The sequence below is a fragment of the Temnothorax nylanderi genome, unplaced genomic scaffold, assembly GCF_030848795.1.
Source record: "Temnothorax nylanderi isolate EJ_2023f unplaced genomic scaffold, tnyl_v1.0 TNYL_tig0088_pilon, whole genome shotgun sequence".
Lineage (NCBI taxonomy): Eukaryota > Metazoa > Arthropoda > Insecta > Hymenoptera > Formicidae > Temnothorax > Temnothorax nylanderi.
Genome location: NW_027249150.1, coordinates 345,699 through 368,494, shown reverse-complemented (window position 1 = coordinate 368,494; position 22,796 = coordinate 345,699). Strand labels below are relative to the sequence as shown.

At 37.8% G+C, this 22,796-nt stretch overlaps 1 protein-coding gene and 2 long non-coding RNA genes across 5 annotated transcripts in view; 2 read left to right on the top strand and 1 right to left on the bottom strand.

The window, feature by feature from the left end:
• Positions 1 to 11,700, top strand: part of LOC139774845 (uncharacterized) — a 35,179-nt gene extending 23,479 nt beyond the window's left edge. For all 3 annotated transcript variants that reach the window (XM_071710341.1, XM_071710338.1, XM_071710339.1), the window contains 4 exons: positions 6,260 to 6,496; positions 6,985 to 7,850; positions 8,425 to 8,707; positions 9,102 to 11,700. In XM_071710341.1, the coding sequence (XP_071566442.1) occupies positions 6,260 to 6,496; positions 6,985 to 7,850; positions 8,425 to 8,707; positions 9,102 to 9,292 (1,577 nt within the window). In that variant the 3' untranslated portion in view covers positions 9,293 to 11,700. The remainder of the gene's footprint in view (positions 1 to 6,259; positions 6,497 to 6,984; positions 7,851 to 8,424; positions 8,708 to 9,101) is intronic.
• Positions 4,814 to 6,167, top strand: LOC139774848 (uncharacterized). The gene is made up of 2 exons (XR_011718686.1): positions 4,814 to 5,063; positions 5,142 to 6,167. It is a non-coding gene; the product is annotated as an uncharacterized lncRNA (long non-coding RNA).
• A 7,087-nt stretch (positions 11,701 to 18,787) lies between the features above and the next one.
• Positions 18,788 to 21,356, bottom strand: LOC139774805 (uncharacterized). The gene is made up of 2 exons (XR_011718679.1): positions 19,517 to 21,356; positions 18,788 to 18,930 (listed from the first exon to the last, which is right to left on the bottom strand). It is a non-coding gene; the product is annotated as an uncharacterized lncRNA (long non-coding RNA).
• Positions 21,357 to 22,796: the final 1,440 nt, after the last annotated feature.

The following is a 22,796-nucleotide window of genomic DNA, read 5'->3' as shown; positions in this document are numbered from 1 at the left end:
CCGAGTCGCTTTTTTTGCGCTGAAAACACGCGCGCTGCGCCATTCGATCGTTTAATTGCGAGCATTTAATCGACACGTCTGATGATTTAATCGCCGTTGTATAATTGTTTTCGTCGTCGTCGTCGTCGTCTAAGTTCAGGGTGAGGCGTGAGGTAAGCAAAATAATAATACTCCGATGTTAAACGTCGAGTTTCCGGGATAAGTGAAGTGGAAAGCCGGGAATGAAAGGCACTTCGTTCAGAGGTGCTCATGAGCTCTCGTACAAGTTTTTTTTTACATATAATTCGGTATTCTACAACATTTCGACTTGCAAAATGTTATTTTTAGTTTGTATCTTTCTTCTTTTAAAATTCTAGAAAAGCAAAAGTACACTTTATTACGTCGGTCTCAAAGTCTTCACGTTTAAAAGTTCTTTTACAATTCTCAAATCGTGAAACTGGACGTATTTAAATTTCTTGTCCATCATTTTTTATGTTGCCCTAGAAATATTTTTATTACATCAATTTTTTTGTAAAGTAATACAGTAATTTCGATCATCCTTTGTAGACAAAAAAATATACGTCAACCGAAAAAAAAAAATAACAAAGACAAACGATCCTCAGAATCGCGAGAGCAAAGCAGCTTTGCCGTTTCAATGGCAGCGCAAATTCCCATCGAGGGCGGCCACTTAGTCGGACTGCGCCATAGGGGCCAGGCCAGGGCCCGTCGGGGGGCCCCCCGAGACACAATGAGCAATAGCAGAAACATTCTCCGGGCTTGACCTCACGCACGGAGTGTCACTTAAGTCACGCATACGCACGTAACTCGCGTTCACCGGCGCGGCGTGCACATGCTGGTTACGTATGCGTGAGCGCGTACTTGCGTGCGTGTCTCTTTAAAGCGCGTTTATCGTCGCTCGTCGACAGCCCCGTCACTCTCGGTTTATTTATTTATTGTACGAGCTCCGTATGTAAGACGATAAAACGGAGCGCCGTTCGCGCGCGATAATCTTTCGCAGCGAGATTGATAATGTCGGTGAATGATCTTCCGACGAATGAAATGATACCGAGGGGAACTGAGCTGCTTTGATTTAAGAGAGAGCGAGAGAGAGAGAGAGAGAGAGAGAGAGAGAGAGAGAGAGAGAGAGAGAGAGAGAGAGAGAGAGAGAGAGAGAGAGAGAGAGAGAGAGAGAGAGAAAGGGAGTATATGAAGAAAATTATATTTATTACAAAATATAAATATTGCTCGTTAAAATAAATAAAAAACTCCGTTAAATAAGATCTTACAATTTTTTATCTTTCGATTTTTTAGTGTGATTAAATAATCGTGAAAAGAAATCTACACAAGTCCGTAATTAATTTCATTATCTTATCTCTTCCGTTAGCTATTTTTGTGTAGATATTTCAAGCTCCGGAGGGCGAGGAAAAATATATGTGCGCAAGTGTGTTGGCGTAACAGCGCGGATGGGTAAGGGGCGAGATTGGCTGGAGAAAATTTAGTCATTCTTAAACGTAATTGGCTTACCGATTATTACCGTTCGAAAGTTGTTGAGTCGCCTCTCTTCTCTGGAGTCTGTGTGCCGTCCACTTTCATGCGGATTCGTGCACGAAAGACACGCTCGCATCATTGTGAAGAACAACGCGTCCCGCCCTGACCATGAGGCACACGAGTGCAACGGCGCGTAGGGTGTGCACGCAGCCGTGATGTACATTAATAGGCGCGTGTGCGCGTGTGCGTATGTGTATGTATGTGTGCAGGTTGTGTGCCTGAGTGGACGACACACGTGCTCGGAAGTCCCTGAGTGAAAGAGACCGCTCATATTCTAACGCACACCGAGGAGCTCCCACAATCAGTACACGATCTGTCTGCGGTTTGTACACGGTGGCCTATTAACAAAAGAATCGTCGCTTTGCCTTTAAATATACGACTTTACTTCTCCCAGATTTATGAAATGAATTTTAAAAGAATAATAACATTCGATATTTTTATAAATATAAATCGATGTGAATTGTTCGATAAAAATTAATCTCGAATTTAAATTTATTTGAGATTGAATGAGAAATAATATCTTGTGAACTTTAATTAACTGAAATAATATTTTCAATTAATTAAAGTTTTAAATGTAACTTGCAACTCTCAGATTTTGCAATCACTCGTAATTGCAAAATCTCTGATGTTTATATTATATTAGGAACAATTATTTTCAACAAATTTTTTTAGATTTATCATTTAATACAGAAAGATATACATTTTAGACAATACGTCGTAAACAATATTAAAACATTGACAATATTAATTGAAGATATAGTAGAGAAGCTTAATAAAATAAACATTCAATATTAAAGAATTATAATCACAAAGTACTAAATAATAATAATTCATAATTCGATCTTTCTTATTTGGAAGTATATAAATCTATATGTATAGCTCAAGATTAACCCTTTAGGGACCTGTGTACATAATTATGTACATTTAAAAAAAACTAAAAAAACTAAAAAAAAACTTAAAAAAACTAAAAAAACTAAAAAACTTTCATCAGGGACGTCTTTTAAGACTATCTTATAAATTATAACATTTTACTTCAATGGGATTGATGTGTGGCCCCTAAAGGGTTAAAGAATAAAAATTGTTGAAAAAAAATTTGCATAAAAATACTAAAGAATTATCTCATAATTCGATCTTTCTTATTTTGAAGTATATAAATTTATGTGTAGCTCAATATTTTTTTTAAAGAATAAAAATTATCAAAATAAAATTTTCAAAAAAAAATAATTTTTAATTTGAATCGGCCAGATACAAGCCTTTCGTTCGGCGTCACCAAGTATGCACAGGTATCAAGAGAGCCGCGCACGTGTGGTGTGCACGCCGGCACACGCACACGTGTGTTACGCCTAACACACGACAACGTGAACGTGAAGCCCGAGAGTAGGGCCTTTCAGTCCATGCCGAGACTGCGCGCAGTGTAGATCCCGCGATTTCCGAAACGGAGACTCGGCCGTCACAATTGAAGAAAGTCGGAGTCGCGCGTGATTGCGAGGATCAGTTTCGCGTCGCCGAATGCGGAGGATCGAAGGACGATCGATGACCCTGATCGATCCCGCGGTGCGCTCGATCGGGGATCAACCGGCAATTTTTCCGTCTATAGAGATGCTCGCATACGTCACCGGCTTCTACTTCTACGCCGAATTGATGCGCCTGGAGTTGCAAATGACGATACAGCCGAATGAGTGCAAATTTTCCAAATTTGTTCTGTGAAAAAGAAGTTATTGAGGCTCTATAAAAAATAGTGTCAAGGAAGAAGGAACGATCATAAAAAATCGTGCCGGCGCTGGAAAATAATTCTACATCCGTAAAGATAGTATCTTCCTGAATTTGCATTGATTCCCAAGATCAATTCTAAACCTGGGGAAATCATCATTCATCCAGAGGATTACTGGATTCTTCAAATGTTTCTTCTAAAGGAAAATTGTTTGGGCGAAACTTCTATGTCGAATTATTGCGCCTGGAGTTGCAAATGATACAACTGAACGAATGTAAGCTTTCCAAATTTGTTTCGTGAAAAAGAAGTTACTGAGGCTGTATAAACAGGAAGAAGGAAAAATCATGAAAAATCGTGCGCTGGAAAATAATTCTACATCCGTAAGGATAATATCTTTCTGAATTTGCATTGAAGATTAATTAATTTTAAATCTGGAAAAATAATCATTCACCCAGAGAAAAACTAGACTTTTAAAGTTTTTCTTATAAAAGAAAATTATTTGGATCAAACTCACAGAATTTGCTCTCATAAAGGATGTTGCGTCGAGACAGGGGAGATTTAAACTTCCGATGACATTATCTGCGATGGCGGGATTTGATTCCCCACGGTCTCTGTGTGATCGATAGTGATTTGCATGAAACTCCGTGGACGCCGGCAAATGTTAATTACGCTCTTCCTAAGGAAGCTTTATTAAAAAGGAACTGTCCTCTTCCGGGATTATACCGCCTTATCGATCCTGCATTAGATTATCCTGAGACAAAGACGTTGGAACAATCACAGTGATAGTGTGAATTAAATGAATGTAGTTATGACGCGCGAAGAGAAACTTTCCAAGGATGTGTAAAAGAAGCGTCAAGAAACGTCAAGAAGTGCGAGACTGTTAATATATCCGTTTTCTCTAAAAAAAAAAGAAAAAAAAACTGAAAAGTTTTCTTGACGAGTTAATAATTATTCTTTTCTATTTTGTAAATTTGTCGAGAACTTCACTTTCAACTGCGTCGCTTCTTGAAGTAATTCAGGGTTAAACAAAGTGACAAGGGTCACTCTATGTCCACTCTGTTTAAAGTATTCCAGGAATTCCCGAGGCGGGAATAGTTCTTCCGCGTAAGACTTCGTTCCGAAAGATATCCACTGTTTCGTCGAAGTTCCTCAAGGCTCTCCTCGATCGGACAAGTTTCGTCACGTTGATATCCAGCGTCATAAAATACCTCGGAGGCGATATAAAAATTTGGTGGTGGCGTCAAAAGCCGATGTCACAATCTCTCATCGTACGTTACGAGCTGACGCTAACGAAGCAGCCAATTAGGCATCTCACCGGTGCATGGTTTTACATATACAAACATATGCAAATATATATATAAGGTGGCCGAAAGAGAGTGTATCGGCGAGCGCAACGTCCGACCGGTGCGGCGCGGCGTGGCAGCGCGTGTAAAAAAAGGCCTCGTAAAATCGGGCGCATCCGGAGATACGAAAAGTGAAAGTGCGTTTTGCACAAGATGACGGTAACCCCGGGATAACGGCGAACGCGACAGCCGCGGCATCAGTGCGTCGCAGCGACGAGCGACAGTCGTACCGCGGCGTCATTGCGACAATTTCTGCTTGAAGAGGCTGCGAGGCTGGATTTTAATAGCCACACACGTTAATTCGCCAGACTGGAAAGTTCGTCATCGTCTTTAACGATTCATGACATCGTGACACGGTGCGCGTGAGCGCGCGCATGACGCGCGTTATGCTCCGGTTTTCTTCAAGGCCGCTGTCGAGGGTGCGCCGAGGGAGCGGAAGAAGGAAGTGGGGTCCGACCCCGCGGAACTGATGTTACTTCGCGGTTGGTCTCGTCGTCTTCCGGCTGCCACGTGGACGGCTGCGGGGAAGACATGGAGACTATATTGAATTGTAATTGCAGATTGGATTACACGGTGGCTTGCGATGGGAGATGTAATTGAATTGGTTAGAATGCGCGCGACGGAATGAGGAATTGATGCTCGGAGTTGCCCGTAATTGGCGTGACGAGGGTACACCGCGTGACAGAGATTCTTTTAAGCCGCGCTTTCTTCCTCGACAGTTTCCACGAAGATTTCATGCGTTTACGAGTTGACGTGATGGGCATTTAAGTTTTCTCATCTGGAGCGGTAGAAAATAAGCAAGAGCTGCTTATTGTTTATCATTAAATTCTTTTTTAAAAAGCGGAAAGGTCTGAATGACCAATCTCCTCTTGTGTTTATCGTATTAGATTTGGACGACATTTCAGAATTTTTTAATCAATGCAGATTTAATATTAATATTTAAATACCATTTAAATACCGTATGTAATAACATAAAAGAAACGATACCAAAAAAATTTCTTAGTAATATGCATAATTGTTTATATTTAAAAAAAAGGAGGAAAAGAACAAGAAAATACATCGCTCCGTTTCTCAACCATCAAGCCTAAAAAAAATTCTTTATTCTCTACAAATGTGGTCGGTCGTGCAGGAATGTCTAAAACACGAAAATTACAAAATAACGGTGAGAAAATCTCGCATTTTTGTTATTATATTGTTGTAACAAAAAAAAAGAGCTTTTATTAAGTGTTGATGGTTGAAATGCAATTGAGTTATCACTCTATCGAGTCAATTTACTTTGGAGCAGCAGTAACATGTTCGAACGTTTATGATCACTATACATATCAAAATGCACGAGTTATCACACGCTTGGCGTTGTTTTGCTCTCGATAATGTCATATCGTTACCGTTACACTCATCCGTGCCGTGGCGCGCCTTTTCGTCAGTCCCCCGACTCGTTATCTGTGCGTAAATAGAAAGATGTCGTGCACCTCGCTCAGGGAAGAGATAAGTGTTTCCGGTCGTTAAGGCCTGACGGACGGGGAACGGAACGGTGTGTTTTTCTTCCTCGTTTTTCTTTATTTATTTTTTTTTTTTTTTTGAAGGAACGATACTCCCGGCGTTTTCGGTCGAGCGAGACTCAACGGCGCCGAACTCGACGCGACGCATTCTGAACGTTCTTTTTTTGCCTCTTTTTCAGACCTGAATCTGTGGAATAAGAGCATCAGTCAGCGCTGGCGGAAGCTGCGGCGAAGATGCTCCGTGCAGGAGTCGTCGGAGCCGCAGGAGGCGCTGATACAGGGTGGCGGGAATCACGGTGTTATACACGCGGTGAGATCGACGCCGGCCAGCAGAGAAGCCTCGCCGGCCGCGAAGAGCCTTCAAGATGGTAGCTCGCCGAAGAAATTGCTGCAAACTAGTTCCCTGAGGCTGCCAGGTGAATTTTAATTGACCCGAAACCAAATCACCGTCGCGAAATTTAAGCGAAGTCTAGTCTTGACGTACACTGTTAAATATTAAAGGATGAAATTTAAGCCAATTCTTGAGTTAAATAACATTTTGTTATTTTTAACTACCATGAGTGTCGAAATTTATTATTTTAACACAAAACAGTATTATTTTAACTGCATTGGTTTAGTTAAAGTGTTAAATTAACGACATATTAAGTAGGAGCAGTGGTGAGCTATAGAAATAATTAAAAATTACTCAAATTGAGTATAATTTGACACTACGAATTTAACAATGTAATATACCTCATAATGCGTTCGTTAAAGTTACTTCTTTACAATTAACTAAAAGAACTATTGAAGTTAGATGTTGAAAATTGAATTTAATGTTAAAAGAATGAATATTTCTTTCGTTTCTGGTTCTCTGCGAGGCCGATTGTATTTTGCACGTGTACTTGATAACAAAGTATGTTTGCAGGTACGACGAAGGGAATCGCCGACATCCAGCACGTGCTCCGCAGTAAGTTCAGCAAGATAAACGCCGGCATCAGGAAGCGAAAGGCGCTGAGCGTGACGGAAGTGTTTCCCCCGCAGAAGGACAATGCCTCGAATTTCTACGTGCCGAGTCCGCTCACCTCGTCTTCCAGTCAGACCTTCGAGGAGAATCGTTACGATTCGAGCGAGCCGGCGTCCCTGCCGCCGTATCCCTTCCACGATAACCTGGAGACCTTGGCGGAGAGCAGCGTCCCGAACTCACCTCACTGCAACGGCAACAGCTTCGCCTACTCCGCCCAAGACGGCTACGAGCAGAAGGACCTCTACGAGAACGTGGTGTTCTCGAGGTCCTCGCCGTCGTCCTGCTGCCCGAGGGTCCGGCCAGTTCTCCAACGCAGCAACTCGGAGAACCGCGAGGCCAGCGTGCACGATCACTCTTACGAGAACGTGCGCTTTCAACGAGGAGCTGGCGCTCCGCGAGACGATCTGGCTACCGGAAGTCCGTACGCGGGTCGACACCTGGCCAGGAGTAACTCCGAGACGAGGGAGCACTCGTACGAGAACGTGCACTTCCAGAACGCGAAGATCAGGAATCAGTCGGAGCCGTCGTTCGAGGAGATACACATACCCAGAGTGACGCCCAGAAAGAGGTCCACCGATTTCAAGCTCGGCGGACAGGTGAATAATTACTCGGGCGAGGTAGCGTTGAATTCCGCCGGTGGTAAGGAGGACGCACCTGCCAGTCTAGGTACGGAGAGAAGTTCCGGCAAGAGAAACCCGAAGAGGCTCAACAGTAGAAGCGTCGCGAATATCCCCAGCTCTTCGGGCACGAACTTAAAGACTTGGCAAGTGAGTAGATTCCGATAAAAAAAAAAAAGAAAAACCAATTTTTAGTTTTTACCAAATTTCGTAAGTTCAAATTTGAGTCGATAAAGATTTAGTAGAGAAATATAAACAACGGTATACAATTAAAATGTTAACAAAAGTTTTGCCGGTTAAAAATAAAATACCTTATAGTGGTTAAAGTGGTAAAGACGCCTGTAACGGAATGTAGGAAGGTCCAAGTATTTTTCGTAATAAATTCTTTACAGTTTCATATCTAAAAAAGGTATGTACGTTTTAAAAAAATACTTATTTAGCATCATGTTTATTACATTAATTTTGAATTTAATTACATGAACTATTTGGGCTTTAGCTTGATATTGTATTTCAAGACCGACATTATTCGGCGCGCAGTTTGCTGAGCTGAAAAAGATGTATACGCAAAAATATTATTAGGCACAAAGATCCAACCCGACCGTAGAAAGTATTTCTATTATTGTGTTATAAAAATAAAATATTTCTTGGCGTAGTATTACTATACGGCCTATATAGCACGCGTAAATTTTTCTGCGGCTTGAATGCAATGCGATTTTCCTTTCAGGGTACTCAAGACGCGGACGAGGGTCTGAATACCGATTCGGAGCTTGAGGATATCGATGAGGCCGCTGAAGGGGAGGAGTCACGTTTTTGTACCTTGCCAAGACCTGGTAAGGGGAGCGCATCCTTTACGATACTGACCGCCAGATTTCTTAAGGGTCCCGGTCACAAGGGACTCGGCTTCAGTATCGTCGGCGGTACCGACAGTCCTCGCGGAAATATGGGGATCTATGTAAAAACTGTCTTCCCTAATGGTCAAGCTGCTGACTTAGGCACTGTTAAAGAAGGTAAAGCCGTATCCAATAAGTTAATTCTGTATTTAAATCTTTTTTTGAGATAAGAATCAGTTTTCATTTAAGATGAAATTATCACTACTAGATAATCTTTCCTTGTTTTTTTTTTCTAAATGTTTTTCTTTTTATTTAATAATGTCTAAAATAATTTTTATCCAAGCGATTATTTGCCAAAACAAATTTTATAAATTATTTTATAGATTATAGTTATTTTTGACTTTCAAATAAAATGTAAATATATTTCAAAATTACTTGTTGAAGGATTACGCTTGTGTGATAATCGTTAAAGATTGCTCTGCAATAGTTTTTATTGTATTATAATATTTATTGTTATATCATTATATTTCCAATTAAGATATATATTTCACAAAATTCGCTGTATTTGCAGGGGACGAAATTTTGTCAATAAATTCGAAACCTCTTCACGGTATGACCCACGCCGAGGCGATCGCCGAATTCAAGTCCGTGAAGGCCGGGGATGTTGTTTTACACGTGGGACGTCGCGTGAACAAGAAGAAGAAAGAAACCTTGAGCCTGGCGCCGGTTAATCCTTCCGTCCCGAGGCAACCCGTTACGTGAATTCGTCTAAAGAACGTCGCAACGACGAAGAATTTTTCCGTTTGCTAAAGTTTCATGAATCCGATCTTTCGTTCTCCAAAAAATCCATAATATAGCAATATCAATAATTATTGCTGGCAATAATACGCGAAAGATCGAGACAGACTGTGGTACGATTTACTTTGTTCTCTTAAGAGTTCGTGAGACGAATTGCGTCAAACTTGTATCTCAAACTATAATTTTGCCTCTAGCTTTTGTATTTCTTTTCATTAAAAACGAGATAAAATTGCATATGCAAAATTTCATACAATTAGAACGATTTAAAACGTCAAATTTTTTTATAAGTGTTTAAAATAATTTATTAATTTAATGATTGAATATATATATTCAAAAACGGAAATTTATGCTTTCCATCGACATTTTCCATAACTTTCCTTTTTGTGTTGTTTCAGTCATGAAAATCGGGCCGAAAGTTGCAACTAATAAATTCGATTACTTTTCCACATAGTTTGATTGTATATTCTACGTTAAATGCAGCAAATGCGTTGAGGAAATGCAGCTGAAAAATGTGAATTTACGTTTGTCTCACGACTTCAGGATTAGATTTAAGGGCGGGATGATAAAGTTATTTGCGCGTATTTGCGACTGCGGTAAGTTTTGACAAAATTATGAAGAGATTCACTGACTCACGTTCATACATATCCGATATAAGGATCCTGAGTCAGGAAAACAAAACGCGCTTACAATCACGATTTCCGTTATATTTTCTCGATATATAGGGATGATGAAAAACTGACGATGCTCTTTTGATATATCACAAGAGAGCGAGGAGAAGCAAAGTCTCACTTTCAATTGACATTATCAAACGGTGAGGCGAACACTGTCGAATCAAAATGCTTTTTAACACATTTACTTCCACGACGGTCACTGGTGACCAACATTTAGCTTTCCGTTTACGTTTTGCTATGACAGTCGAATAAATATATTATATTATATTTTGTGTGCAATTTAATTCTATAAATTGAGTATTTTATTGTTTTTTTCGATATAAAATATATAAAAATATATAAAAAAATATATAAAATAATCCAATTGGCGTGAACGGAAAGCCAGCTAAAATACGCTTGGCGGTGAATGTGTTAATTGAACGACCGATCTACTCGGTGCCCGCTATATTAAACATTAATATTTATCGATAAACTCATAATCATCGTCTAACGTTATCTATTAGAGACATCGATGTAACGGAGGATCATTGAAGCTTTCGATTAAATCGCATTTTCTCACGTTTGCTTATACATGAAAATAGACGAATTAAACGTGCTGAGCAAAATTCGGCTATTTATAAAACAGAACTTACCGAATACAACGCAACGAAGTCCTCCAGTTAGCAATTAACAGACGATTTATTTTTATAAAGCGAACGAAAATGTTCCGCGCGATTTTTGTACAGTTAATGACGAACAAAGTGACGTTTATTAACGTAGCTTTATGCCGAATCAACGAAGCGAACGGGATCGATCGTGTATCAATTGTACGACAGAGATTATCTCTAATGGCCGGGTGATACGTCATAGAAATATAAAAATCTGACTTCGTCCGAGGGAAATGCAAGGATAACTAAAAGTGGCAAAAGAACGGTCAAATCTTTTGTCTAATTCTTTGTCGGATCTATTAAATATAATCTAGCTAGAATAACAGCAATAAACTGACTTTTTTACACCCGATTGTTATATCAGTCTTTTTTTATTGTTTTAATAATATTAAATATTATCTTTTAATTGTATTAATAATAATTTTTATAATAATAATAATTTATTATATGAATTTATACTGATACTTGAGAAACATTTTGCCATTTTTATTTATCCTAAAATTCTTTTTATGCGGACCCGTGCAATTAGGCACACGATAGGAAACCCAAAGCCCGAACTTTATCGCAAAGTCGTTATTTTTTAACCGTAGACTAACGAAGATCGTCCAAAGATAAAGCCCAAAAAATATTTTTACTACAAAGACGAGAACACGCATAGAGAAAGCGCATATCTATATATTATACATATACATATAGTATATATATATATTATATTTTGATCGAGCGAGAGAACGCATTTACTTTAAGAGGAAGCAACATTATTAGTATCTAGTCGATTTGTAATATTTTCGTTTTTGAGAGCCCATTCTATAGTCACAACGACGAGAGAAAAAGGAGAGAAGAAATTTTTTATATATAAATACATATATATATATACAGATATATACACGGTGATAAACACACACGATTATATATTTCTTATATCCATTTTCCAAGGTGTAACGAATCGTATAATCGATCGGTAGATTAATGATTAGGACTTAGGACTTAGGATCGCCTCGCTAATTCGACAAAGGTAATGTATGCTCCGCACAATAAAACATTTTTAATTAAATTTTATAAAGCATTAATTTCGGGAACGTCCCCCCGCCTCTTCCGTTTATTAAGTTTTATAATAAATAAATAATACGAGAGAAACTAAATAATAATACTTTCTTCTTGGCGAACGAAATATATATCTCTAAATCTCACATGCGCGAAAATTATGAAGGGATATAATCAACTAGAGATTCACGTACGGCTAAGAGGCAGGAATAGATACAAAAGGCAAGTGACTTGAGTTTCCAAGCTAAATGTATCGGCGCTTATTGTCTGTCGTCCGTTAAAAATGTCTAGTTTCGAGCAATAAGAATGTCGGCGGGAATGCGTGAAAGGGAAAAAAGCGGGGGTTATTTAATGGATTCCAAGCAGGGTAGCATAATTTCTATTTCTAGAATACCTTCAACAACCTTCCAAATATATTATCCGGATAACTTTGACGATTTTTCGAAAATTTCGGGCGAAGAGAAATCTAATTCTCGCCTCGAAATATTTCTTTATAACAACTTTTTATTTTTTCACGATCTTCCAAGCGTCTGGAAAGATGCGTAATAAAAGAACATATCCGCTATTGCTTGATTATAATGTAATATAAATTATTAAAATATTAGTTAAAATATTTTATTTGTTTAATTATTATATTTATTAATTGTATTTGTTAAAATAATTTATTCATGTGGCATTTTGCATATAAGATATAAAACAATAGTAAATTAAAACTGCTCGAAATGCATTTGTTCTTTCTGAAACGGCAAAATACATCTTCAAAATTTTTTCTTAAATAATTTTTTATAAATTAATAAGTATAACATTTATATATACATCGATTTCGGGTAGGGGAGACAGGGGCTAAAACGTCTACGGGGTAAAACCGTCAAATCAAATATCTCGGAACCTGTATATTGTGCGAACTCGCTATTAACATTGTAAACGCTGCTTATGGTACCCCATGTGACCAACGGAGTTTCGGCAGGTTACCTGCCGTGTTATGATTTTTACGAGGGCAAACGTGTGTTTTCGGAAGGTAAAAGTGAAATTTTCTGCGCGTGGAAATTTTGTAATATCTGCAATAATATTTGCTCTCCAAATCTCGAGGTACGTGATTATAAAGAGTAATGCATGCTGAACACGAATCCAGTGTAGTTTTTTCATTATCGTTGATGTCTAATATTTCGTGGGCGATCAAACCTGAAACTTGTGTTTGGGGCTAATTCGTCAGTAAGCACCCGGGGCTAGTCCGGCAGTCTCGTCACTGTGGCGTGCCGGGTGCACGACTTCAGCTCACGGCGATTTCAGGTTAGGTTTCCCTCGAGCGTGATTCTGTCTTCCCTTGCACGTGCGTGAGTTTGTATAGGAGGGAAATGGTAGGCACGTATCGTCGCAAAACGACTCCCGTCGACAAGAAGGCAGTTCTTGCTGTGAGAAAAGATAAAATGAGCGCTTACGCAGCCACAAAACAATTCGATGTCCGGAGAACCACGTTGAACGACTGGTTGAAGAAGAACAACGATGAGATAGAAAACTTGGATGACGTGGTCGTACTACATAAAGGACACTTCTCGGTGAGTACTTAACGATTATTAATTTTTAAAAGCATACACTCTGCTCAGCGAAGTTTATATTCATGCAACGTCTTAATTTCAAATGTAGGTTATGGACTCTGAAACTGAAAAGACTTTGATGGAATATACTTAGTACATTGCAACGATATGTACTTTGGGCTATCTGCGAAGGAAACCCGTGGTTTAGCCTTTGATTTAGCCAAAAAATTGAATCTGAAGGTACCAGCATCGTGGGAAGCCGCTCGCATGGCCGGTGAAGATTGGCTAAGCAGCTTTCTCAAACGACATCCAATATTATCCATACGCAAACCAGTAGCGACAAGTTTAGCACGTGCCACCAGTTTCAATCGAACAAATGTAGAAAGGTTCTTTGCGCTGCTAAGATCTCTGATGGATAACTCTCTAGGATCTCTCTCTCTCCCTCTCTCTCTCTCTCTCTCTCTCTCTCTCTCTCTCTCTCTCTCTCTCTCTCTCTCTCTCTCTCTCTCTCTCTCTCTCTCTCTCTCTCTCTCTCTCTCTCTCTCTCTCTCTCTCTCTCTCTCTCCTCTCTCTCTCCCTCTCTCCCTCTCTCCCTCTCTCCCTCTCTCCCTCTCTCCTCTCTCTCTCTCTCTCTCTCTCTCTCTCTCCCTCTCTCTCTCTCTCCCTCTCTCTCCCTCTCTCTCTCCCTCTCTCTCCCTCTCTCTCTCCCTCTCTCTTCCTCTCTCTCCCAAAAACCGGTAACAAAAAACTATACACATTGCGGCACTCCCCGGAAAATTCTACCCCTATTTCATATACTTTTGGTAGAAATTTGAACTATAATTCTTTGAGATTCGGCCAATTATTTCCCGAAAAATTAGAAAAATTAAAAAAACCGGTTTCCAGGAAATCGGTAACAAAAAACTATACATATAGTGGCACTCCCCGGAAAATTGTACCCCTATTTCATATACTTTTGGTAAAAATTCGGTTCAGGGGTTTAGGCTGGGCGTTGATGAGTGAGTCAGTCAGGACATCTTCCTTTATATATATAGATTGAATATTTCCAAGATATTAATTAACTTAAAAGTATAACAGTTACCGACAAATTCAATTTCTTACAAATATTACACTCGGAAATATTAATTGTAGGCCAAACAAAAAAATATGTGTCTTCTCTTCTACGGAATTTTTTTCGGAAAGGAATTGTCAAAATAATAGGAGTATAGGTCAAAGCATGAAAATTTCTGCAAGAGTGATCAAGAAAATTTTTTACTACAATTTTTTCATGTTTATTAATTATTTTTACATCTCTACTTTATTCCATAGATCGCTCTTTGATTATCGTGCAACGGCAACTCAGATTCACGCCGAGATACCGAGAAAGCATTTCTAGCGTAAAAACATCGTCGATCGCGCGAGCTAAGTAAGAGCGACAAGGAGGGAGTAATATTCTCCCTTTCGCTCGGCACTGCCGAGCGCTGCCGACACACCGATAGACCGAGCGTCACTCTGTGTGCGTAGTGGAGGGGCCGCGCATGCGCGAAAAACCGGGCCGGATTCACATCACTGGCTTACTGGCGGATAAGCCCCAAACATAAGTTTCAGGTTTGATCGCCCACGAAATATTAGACATCAACGATAATGAAAAAACTACACTGGATTCGTGTTCAGCATGCATTACTCTTTATAATCACGTACCTCGAGATTTGGAGAGCAAATATTATTGCAGATATTACAAAATTTCCACGCGCAGAAAATTTCACTTTTATTTTCCGAAAACACGTTTGCCCTCGTAAAAATCATAACACGGCAGGTAACCTGCCGAAACTCCGTTGGTCACATGGGTACCATAAGCAGCGTTTACAATGTTAATAGCGAGTTCGCACAATATACAGGTTCCGAGATATTTGATTTGACGGTTCAACCCCGGTGACGGTTAGGCCCCGGTCTCCCCTACATCTTTCGTTGGCACCCCGCAATGAGACATTTCGTTGAATCAACTTATATTTTTTTCATCTAATTACTTTTTTTCTCAGTGTACATTTCTTAAATATAATTAAAAAAGTCTTTAAGACGCAACTATTGTGACGCTCCTCATTGTGAACTAAAATGCAAAACACAGACATGCACAAGACTATAAAAATAATTCTAAACAATAATTCGATATATAAATTATAGATATATTGTATTAATGGATCCTTCTGCCTTTTTGCTATCTCGTCTGTGCTAAATCGACTTGGAGAAGGTCCACGAATGTGCATTTATTCATATCCTCACCAATGAGGAAGGATACCTTTTTGCTACCTCGTCTGCGCTAAATCGTTCAGGATCTAATTTATCCGGGTCCGGGTATATTGCCGGATCTCGATGCAGCCCAAGCACCGGTATATAAATCGGAATCTCTTTCGGCAGGTGAATGTTCGTTGTCGGCAGATTGATTTCCTTGGTGCCAAGGTCCCGATTAATTCGACAAGTACCATCGTGAACCTGAAAACCTTATTACAGATTCAAGATGGTACTTATTGAATTAATCGGGACCTTTATTGTTGTTGTGAGTATTTTCTACGTTTATTTTTATTCCTATTTTTATACCGGCGCTAAATCGTTCAGGATCAAATTTATCCGGGTCCGGGTATATTGACGGATCTCGATGCAGCCCAAGCACCGGTGATAAAAATCGGAATCTCGATAGGCGGATGTTTATTATCGGCAGATTGATTTCCTTGGTGCCAACAATAAACATCCGCGTGCCGATTGATTTCCTTGGTGCTGACGTGATTCAACATTGGAATAGGTGGATATTTCCTTAGAGTCTCTGGATATGTAAAAGAAAGGTATAAAGATATATTTTATCAAAAATACAAGCAATTTATTTAAACTTACATATTAATAACGAAATATCTTTGTTATACTTAATGTAATTCTTCTTCTTATGACGCCATCTCCTTTCGAAGGTTGGCGATCCAAATGGCCAACATAGTTTTAGATACTGCCATGCGAAAGATGTCCACCGAGGTACAGCCAAACCATCTTCTGATGTCTTTCAGCCAGGAATTTTGGCGCCTGCCGATGGATCTCTTCCCCTGAATCTTGCCTTGGATGATCAGTCGCAGGAATTCGTATCTTTCTCCTCGCATCAGGTGTCCTATATATCTCGTCTTTCTCTCCCTGATTGCCAACATGAGTTCCTTCTGTTTCTGCATACGGCTGAGGACTTCCTCATTGGTTATTTTGTGTACCCATGATATGCGCAACATACGACGGTATAGATACATTTCGAAAGCATCTATTTTCCTTTCCGTATTTGGGTCAAGAGTCCAGCTTTCGCAACCGTATAACAGGGTAGAGAATATGTAGCACCTGATCATACGGACCCTGAGATTTAAGCTTAGATCCGATCTCGTGAAGAACGTCTTCATACTCGTAAATGTTCTTCTAGCCTGCTCGATTCTTGATCTGATCTCCTTCTTAGGGTCATATAGCCTGGTCATGATGGTTCCAAGATATTTGAAGGACGAGACTTGTTCCACAGTTGCCCCCTTAATAATCAGATGTGCATGCACATGTGTCTTTGAGAAAACCATGGTTTTGGTTTTTGTAGTATTCATGAAGAAACCAAAGCTTTCACTGTGTCGAACTATGCGGTCTATCATGTTTTGCAAGTCTTGCATGTTCTCTGCTAACACAACGGTATCGTCCGCATATCTGATATTATTAATCGTCCTGCCATTAATCCTAATTCCACCAGTAACTCCCCCTAGAGCTTCCTTGAAAATAGCCTCCGAGTATATATTGAATAGTAGTGGTGATAAGACACATCCTTGCCACACTCCTTTCTTGATGAGAGTTGTTTCCGACGTTGCTGATTCCAGTCCAACTTCTGCGGTTTATTGCCAGTAGAGGTTTGAGATTAAGCGTATTTCTTCACTGTCGATCCCAGTCGCTCTGAGAATCTCTATCATCTTATGATGTAATACTTAACTTAATGTAATACTTGCCATTTATTACTTTGTGAAGATAAGTTATTTCATTTACAGCGTCATAGGTGAGATTACCATGTTTTGTTTTAACGTTTCGTCGATTTCCTTGCGAACTTTGTCTTGTATATCTCCGCGGCGACATCAATGTTTGCTATGTATGAATTAACTCAAAATCTACAATTAATATATAGCGAACATTGACGTCGCCGCGGAGGTTTTTATCTTTTTATCTTTTTCCTAAGAACTTTGCGCAGTAGCTTCCACCATGGTAACTTTATTTAAGGTTGCTGCAAGTGAATAAAATAATGTAGTTTTTTAAATGATCTGTTTTAAAAGAAATCTTAATTATCAAGAGACACGGTAGTGTCTCGCGCCAAGTATACGCGGAGCGAGACCGACCGTGACTCTTTTACGCGACGCGACGGGTTGCGAGTACTCGAGATGTTAAGATCTCGATAACGAGTGAACGGATCAAGTCTAAGTAGGCTTGATCGATAGCTTGGGGTCGATTTGGGGGGGGGGGGTATCTCTTATAATATTTTCCGCTACGTGCCCTACGAGCGGAGATATTGCGACGCAAAGTCCAAATGTGAAAATTTTATATTAAGATACTTCTCCTCCTAACGCCGACGTCTTATGACATATATATGGGACGATCCACGTCACTTTTACCCCCCATCTGTCCAAAATTGGTATGGACGGATTTTAATGACCAAGGGCGGAAAATGTTTGTCTTGAAAAGAGCTTTCGAAAGGCGTGTGGCATATATGCGCAATTCAACATGGCGTCATAGTTATGGCTGCTTAAAGGGATAAATTCAAAATTTCAGATCCAACATGGGCAGATAAAACGGTGAAAAGTAACTAAATTCATGTGAAACTCAGTATTTGGGAAATTTTGGGGTTGCTGATTACGAATCTGAACGTAAAATTGTGAAATTCAAAATGGCGGATCCAATATTGCGGATGCAAATATGAGAAACGGACGAAAATTCCAGTAAATAATCTGAAAACTCTTACTGGAAGGTTTTTTGGGTCGCTGATCACGAATTTGTAGCTAATTTGTTAAAAAACAACAGACAAACCGTGTTAATTGAAATTCTACTCTTAGCGTTACCCAAATTACTTTTAGTCCATCCAGCATTTCCTCAAGCTCTTTTTCATAACACTTCTTGTTATTAAGGCTCCTGGTCCCTAAGCCGAGAATTCTGCGTTGACGGTGGCGACGTCAAAAAATTTTATTACATGCATGAATATGCTATTTATCCTCTTTCATCCTATAATATTTACACTTTTCGTCTTCAAATTCAGGAGTTTCTATTCCTTGTTATTTGAAAGACTTTGTTTAAGTAACAATTTAAAAAAATAACTATCTTGCAAGTATATCTTTCATCTCGATGGAATCTCTCATCTCTGCCTTACTTTCTAGGTACTTTGCGAGTTCTTCGCTACATTCCTTCACAATTGGGAACATCTGCTTTATTTTTCCCATAGTGAAAGTGGGTGTCAACTTGAAGCGCAAATTTCGCCATCTCTCGCCAATTATAAAAACCAAATTGTCAAACAATGGATTAATTTTTTCATTAATGTACAGGCCACGGTTGTGGAAACTTGCAAATTCCTTTATTAACATCACTCGAATAAGAGCAAGATCGGCGATTACCAAGATTGGTTTAAAAAACATATATATTCCAAAAACCTCGATGATCCTTATATTTCAAATAGACATCATGACAATATACACCTGTTGATAAATTTTTCTTTTAGTTCTGCGATTTTTTTTAAAGTAAAAATACAAATAAAAACAGTGTAAATTATTAATAATTTAGTAAAAATATAAACTTATCTGTAATAATTATAAAAGAAAGTGATAAATAAATTGTGGTATTTATAAGTCATATAACGAATAGTATATTATAAGGCTTCCTTTTCATAAAAAATTTTGCTATTTACTTGGCATATTGTTCCTCGATAAAAAAATGATTTTTTGCAAAATTATATTGCAAATAAAAATATAACTTATCAATCATATATTTTTTGAATCAGTCATATATTTTTTGATTGAATATGAATGTATAGTTAATGGAAAAATTTATCTGGGATTTATTCTACACAATCCTAATTTACCATATATTGCTATATATGCCATATATTGCTATATTAAAAACTTTGTATTTGTGAATTACTTTTACTCTTAAATTTCAATTTTGTCCTTTCCATCTAAATTATATATTTTATTTAATAAAAGATGTGGAGAGTTGCATTCGAAAAAGTAAATATACACTCACATTGTCTATGTTAATATTATGAAAGATAATAGAGGTACTCACCTATTTGCATTTTTCCAGTTATGACAGCTTTTACCCTACACCCGCGACACCAAGTGATACCTGTGAGTATTTTCTATGTTTATTACAAATGATATTTAATTTCTGGCAAGAAAGAAATGTATTTTACCCTACACCTGTGATACCAACAGGAAACATGCTAGCTGCCATGTGCGGGGTAAAATACATTCCTTTTGTGCCAGAAATTAACTATATCTTTTTTCTTTCCAGCTATACCTGTATTTCAAAAAATTTAAGTTGTGATTAATTCAAATCTAACAGACCTAATCCTCCAACTATGTATAGCATACTTTTGATAAAAGACTGCGTTTTAGCAATCAGAAAAAATATATAGGGAATAATATATGATGTTGAAACAATAAATTATATAATGTTAACATTGCAATAGCAAATATTATTGCAATAAGTACATCTTTCGTTGCCCCGCAATGAGACATTTCGTTAAATCAACTTATATTTTTTTTATCTAATTACTTTTTTTCTCAGTGTACATTTCTTAAATATAATTAAAGAAGTCTTTAAGACGCAACTATTGTGACGCTCCTCATTGTGAACTAAAATGCAAAAGACAGACATGCACAAGACTATAAAAATAATTCTAAACAATAATTCGATATATAAATTATAGATATATATTAATGGATCCTTCTGCCTTTTTGCTATCTCGTCTGTGCTAAATCAATTTGGAGGAGGTCCACGAATGTGCATTTATTCATATCCTCATCAATGAGGAAGGATACCTTTTTGCTATCTCGTCTGCGCTAAATCGTTCAGGATCCAATTTATCCGGGTCCGAGTATATTGACGGATTCCGATTTATATACCGGTGCTTGGGCTGCACCGAGATATTGACGGATTGACGAATATCTCGATGCAGCCCAAGCACCGGTATATAAATTGTAATCCCCTTCGGCAGGCAAATGTTCCGCCTGCCGAAGGGGATTCCCATTTTTGTACCGGCGCTAAATCGTTCAGGATCAAATTTATCCGGGTCCGGGTATATTGACGGATCTCGATGCAGCCCAAGCACCGGTGATGAAAATCGGAATCTCCTTCGGCAGGCGAATGTTCGTTGTCGGCAGATTGATTTCCTTGGTGCCGACAACGAACATTCGCGTGCCGATTGATTTCCTTGGTGCTGACGCGATTCAACAATGGAATAGGTTGATATTTCCTCAGAGTCTCTGGATATGTAAAAGAAAGGTATAAAGATATATTTTATCAAAAATACAAGCAATTTATTTAAACTTACATATTAATAACGAAATATCTTTGTTATACTTAATGTAATACTTGCCATTTATTACTTTGTGAAGATAAGTCGTTTCATTTACAGCGTCATAGGTGAGATTACCATGTTTTGTTAACGTTTCGTCGATTTCCTTGCGAACTTTGTCTTGTATATCTTGATTTTGAGCTAATTCATATATAGCGAACATTGACGTCGCCGCGGAGGTTTCCATGACGGAAGCTATTGCGCAGAACTTTTTATCTTTTTCTCTTGCGCAATAGCTTCCACCATGGTAACTTTATTTAAAGTTGCTGCAAGTGAATAAAATAGTATAGTTTTTTTAATGATCTGTTTTAAAAGAAATCTTAATTATTTGATTTACAAAACTGCAACATGAGATAATAGATGTAAATTTTTAAGACATATAGAAAAACTGCGGGTATTAATGTAATATGTAATATGTAAAAATATATATTAACATCTTACGTTGGTGGTCTTGTTGTCATTGTCAGGATCAATAAAACCTCTCTCCATGAGTTGAATGAGCAGATTCATAAAATCATGTCTTATCACTTTATCATCTTGCCTATATTCCACATTCCTCCTCATAGACCGACACATCACCAATTTTTACATGAATATGATTCGAACATGTAAAAGCTGGTGATGTGTCGGTCTATGAGAGGGATTGAAAAGAAATCCATAATTCCCGGCATAAACATACCCAGGATAAATCGTAATATTTTCATCCTTAAAATATTTTTTCCTTGCCTTTGATATTCATTATTCGGTTTCTCAATACAGTTAGATTTGATGCCAAATGCCAAATACCAACACGATATACTACAGATGTAATCATTACATCAAGATTACATCTGTAGTATATCTTGTTGGTCAAATTGGCAACTAATTTTTAGTAACTTCTATCGAAATGTACGAAACATTAAAGATGTTATAAAATTATATGAGAAATAACTTAAACGAATAAAGAAAGATTGATATATAAAAATTAAGTTAAAAAATTTTATTACATGAATATGCTATTTATCCTCTTTTATCCTATAATATTTACACTTTTCGTCTTCAAATTCAGGAGTTTCTATTCCTTGTTATTTGAAAGACTTTGTTTAAGTAACAATTTAAAAAAATAACTATCTTGCAAGTATATCTTTCATCTCGATGGAATCTCTCATCTCTGCCTTACTTTCTAGGTACTTTGCGAGTTCTTCGCTACATTCCTTCACAATTGGGAACATCTGCTTTATTTTTCCCATAGTGAAAGTGGGTGTCAACTTGAAGCGCAAATTTCGCCATCTCTCGCCAATTATAAAAACCAAATTGTCAAACAATGGATTAATTTTTTCATTAATGTACAGGCCACGGTTGTGGAAACTTGCAAATTCCTTTATTAACATCACTCGAATAAGAGCAAGATCGGCGATTACCAAGATTGGTTTAAAAAACATATATATTCCAAAAACTCGATGATCCTTATATTTCAAATAGACATCATGACAATATACACCTGTTGATAAATTTTTCTTTTAGTTCTGCGATTTTTTAAAAGTAAAAATACAAATAAAAACAGTGTAAATTATTAATACTTTAGTAAAAATATAAACTTATCTGTAATAATTATAAAAGAAAGTGATAAATAAATTGTGGTATTTATAAGTCATATAACGAATAGTATATTATAAGGCTTCCTTTTCATAAAAAATTTTCCTATTTACTTGGCATATTGTTCCTTGATGAAAACATGATTTTTTGCAAAATTATATTGCAGATGAAAATATAACTTATCAATCATATATTTTTTGAATTAGTCATATATTTTTTGATTGAATATGAATGTATAGTTAATGGAAATTTATCTGGGATTTATTCTACACAATCCTAATTTACCATATATTGCTATATTAAAAACTTTGTATTTGTGAATTACTTTTACCCTTAAATTTCAATTTTGTCCTTTCCATCTAAATTATATATTTTATTTAATAAAAGATGTAGAGAGTTGCATTCGAAAAA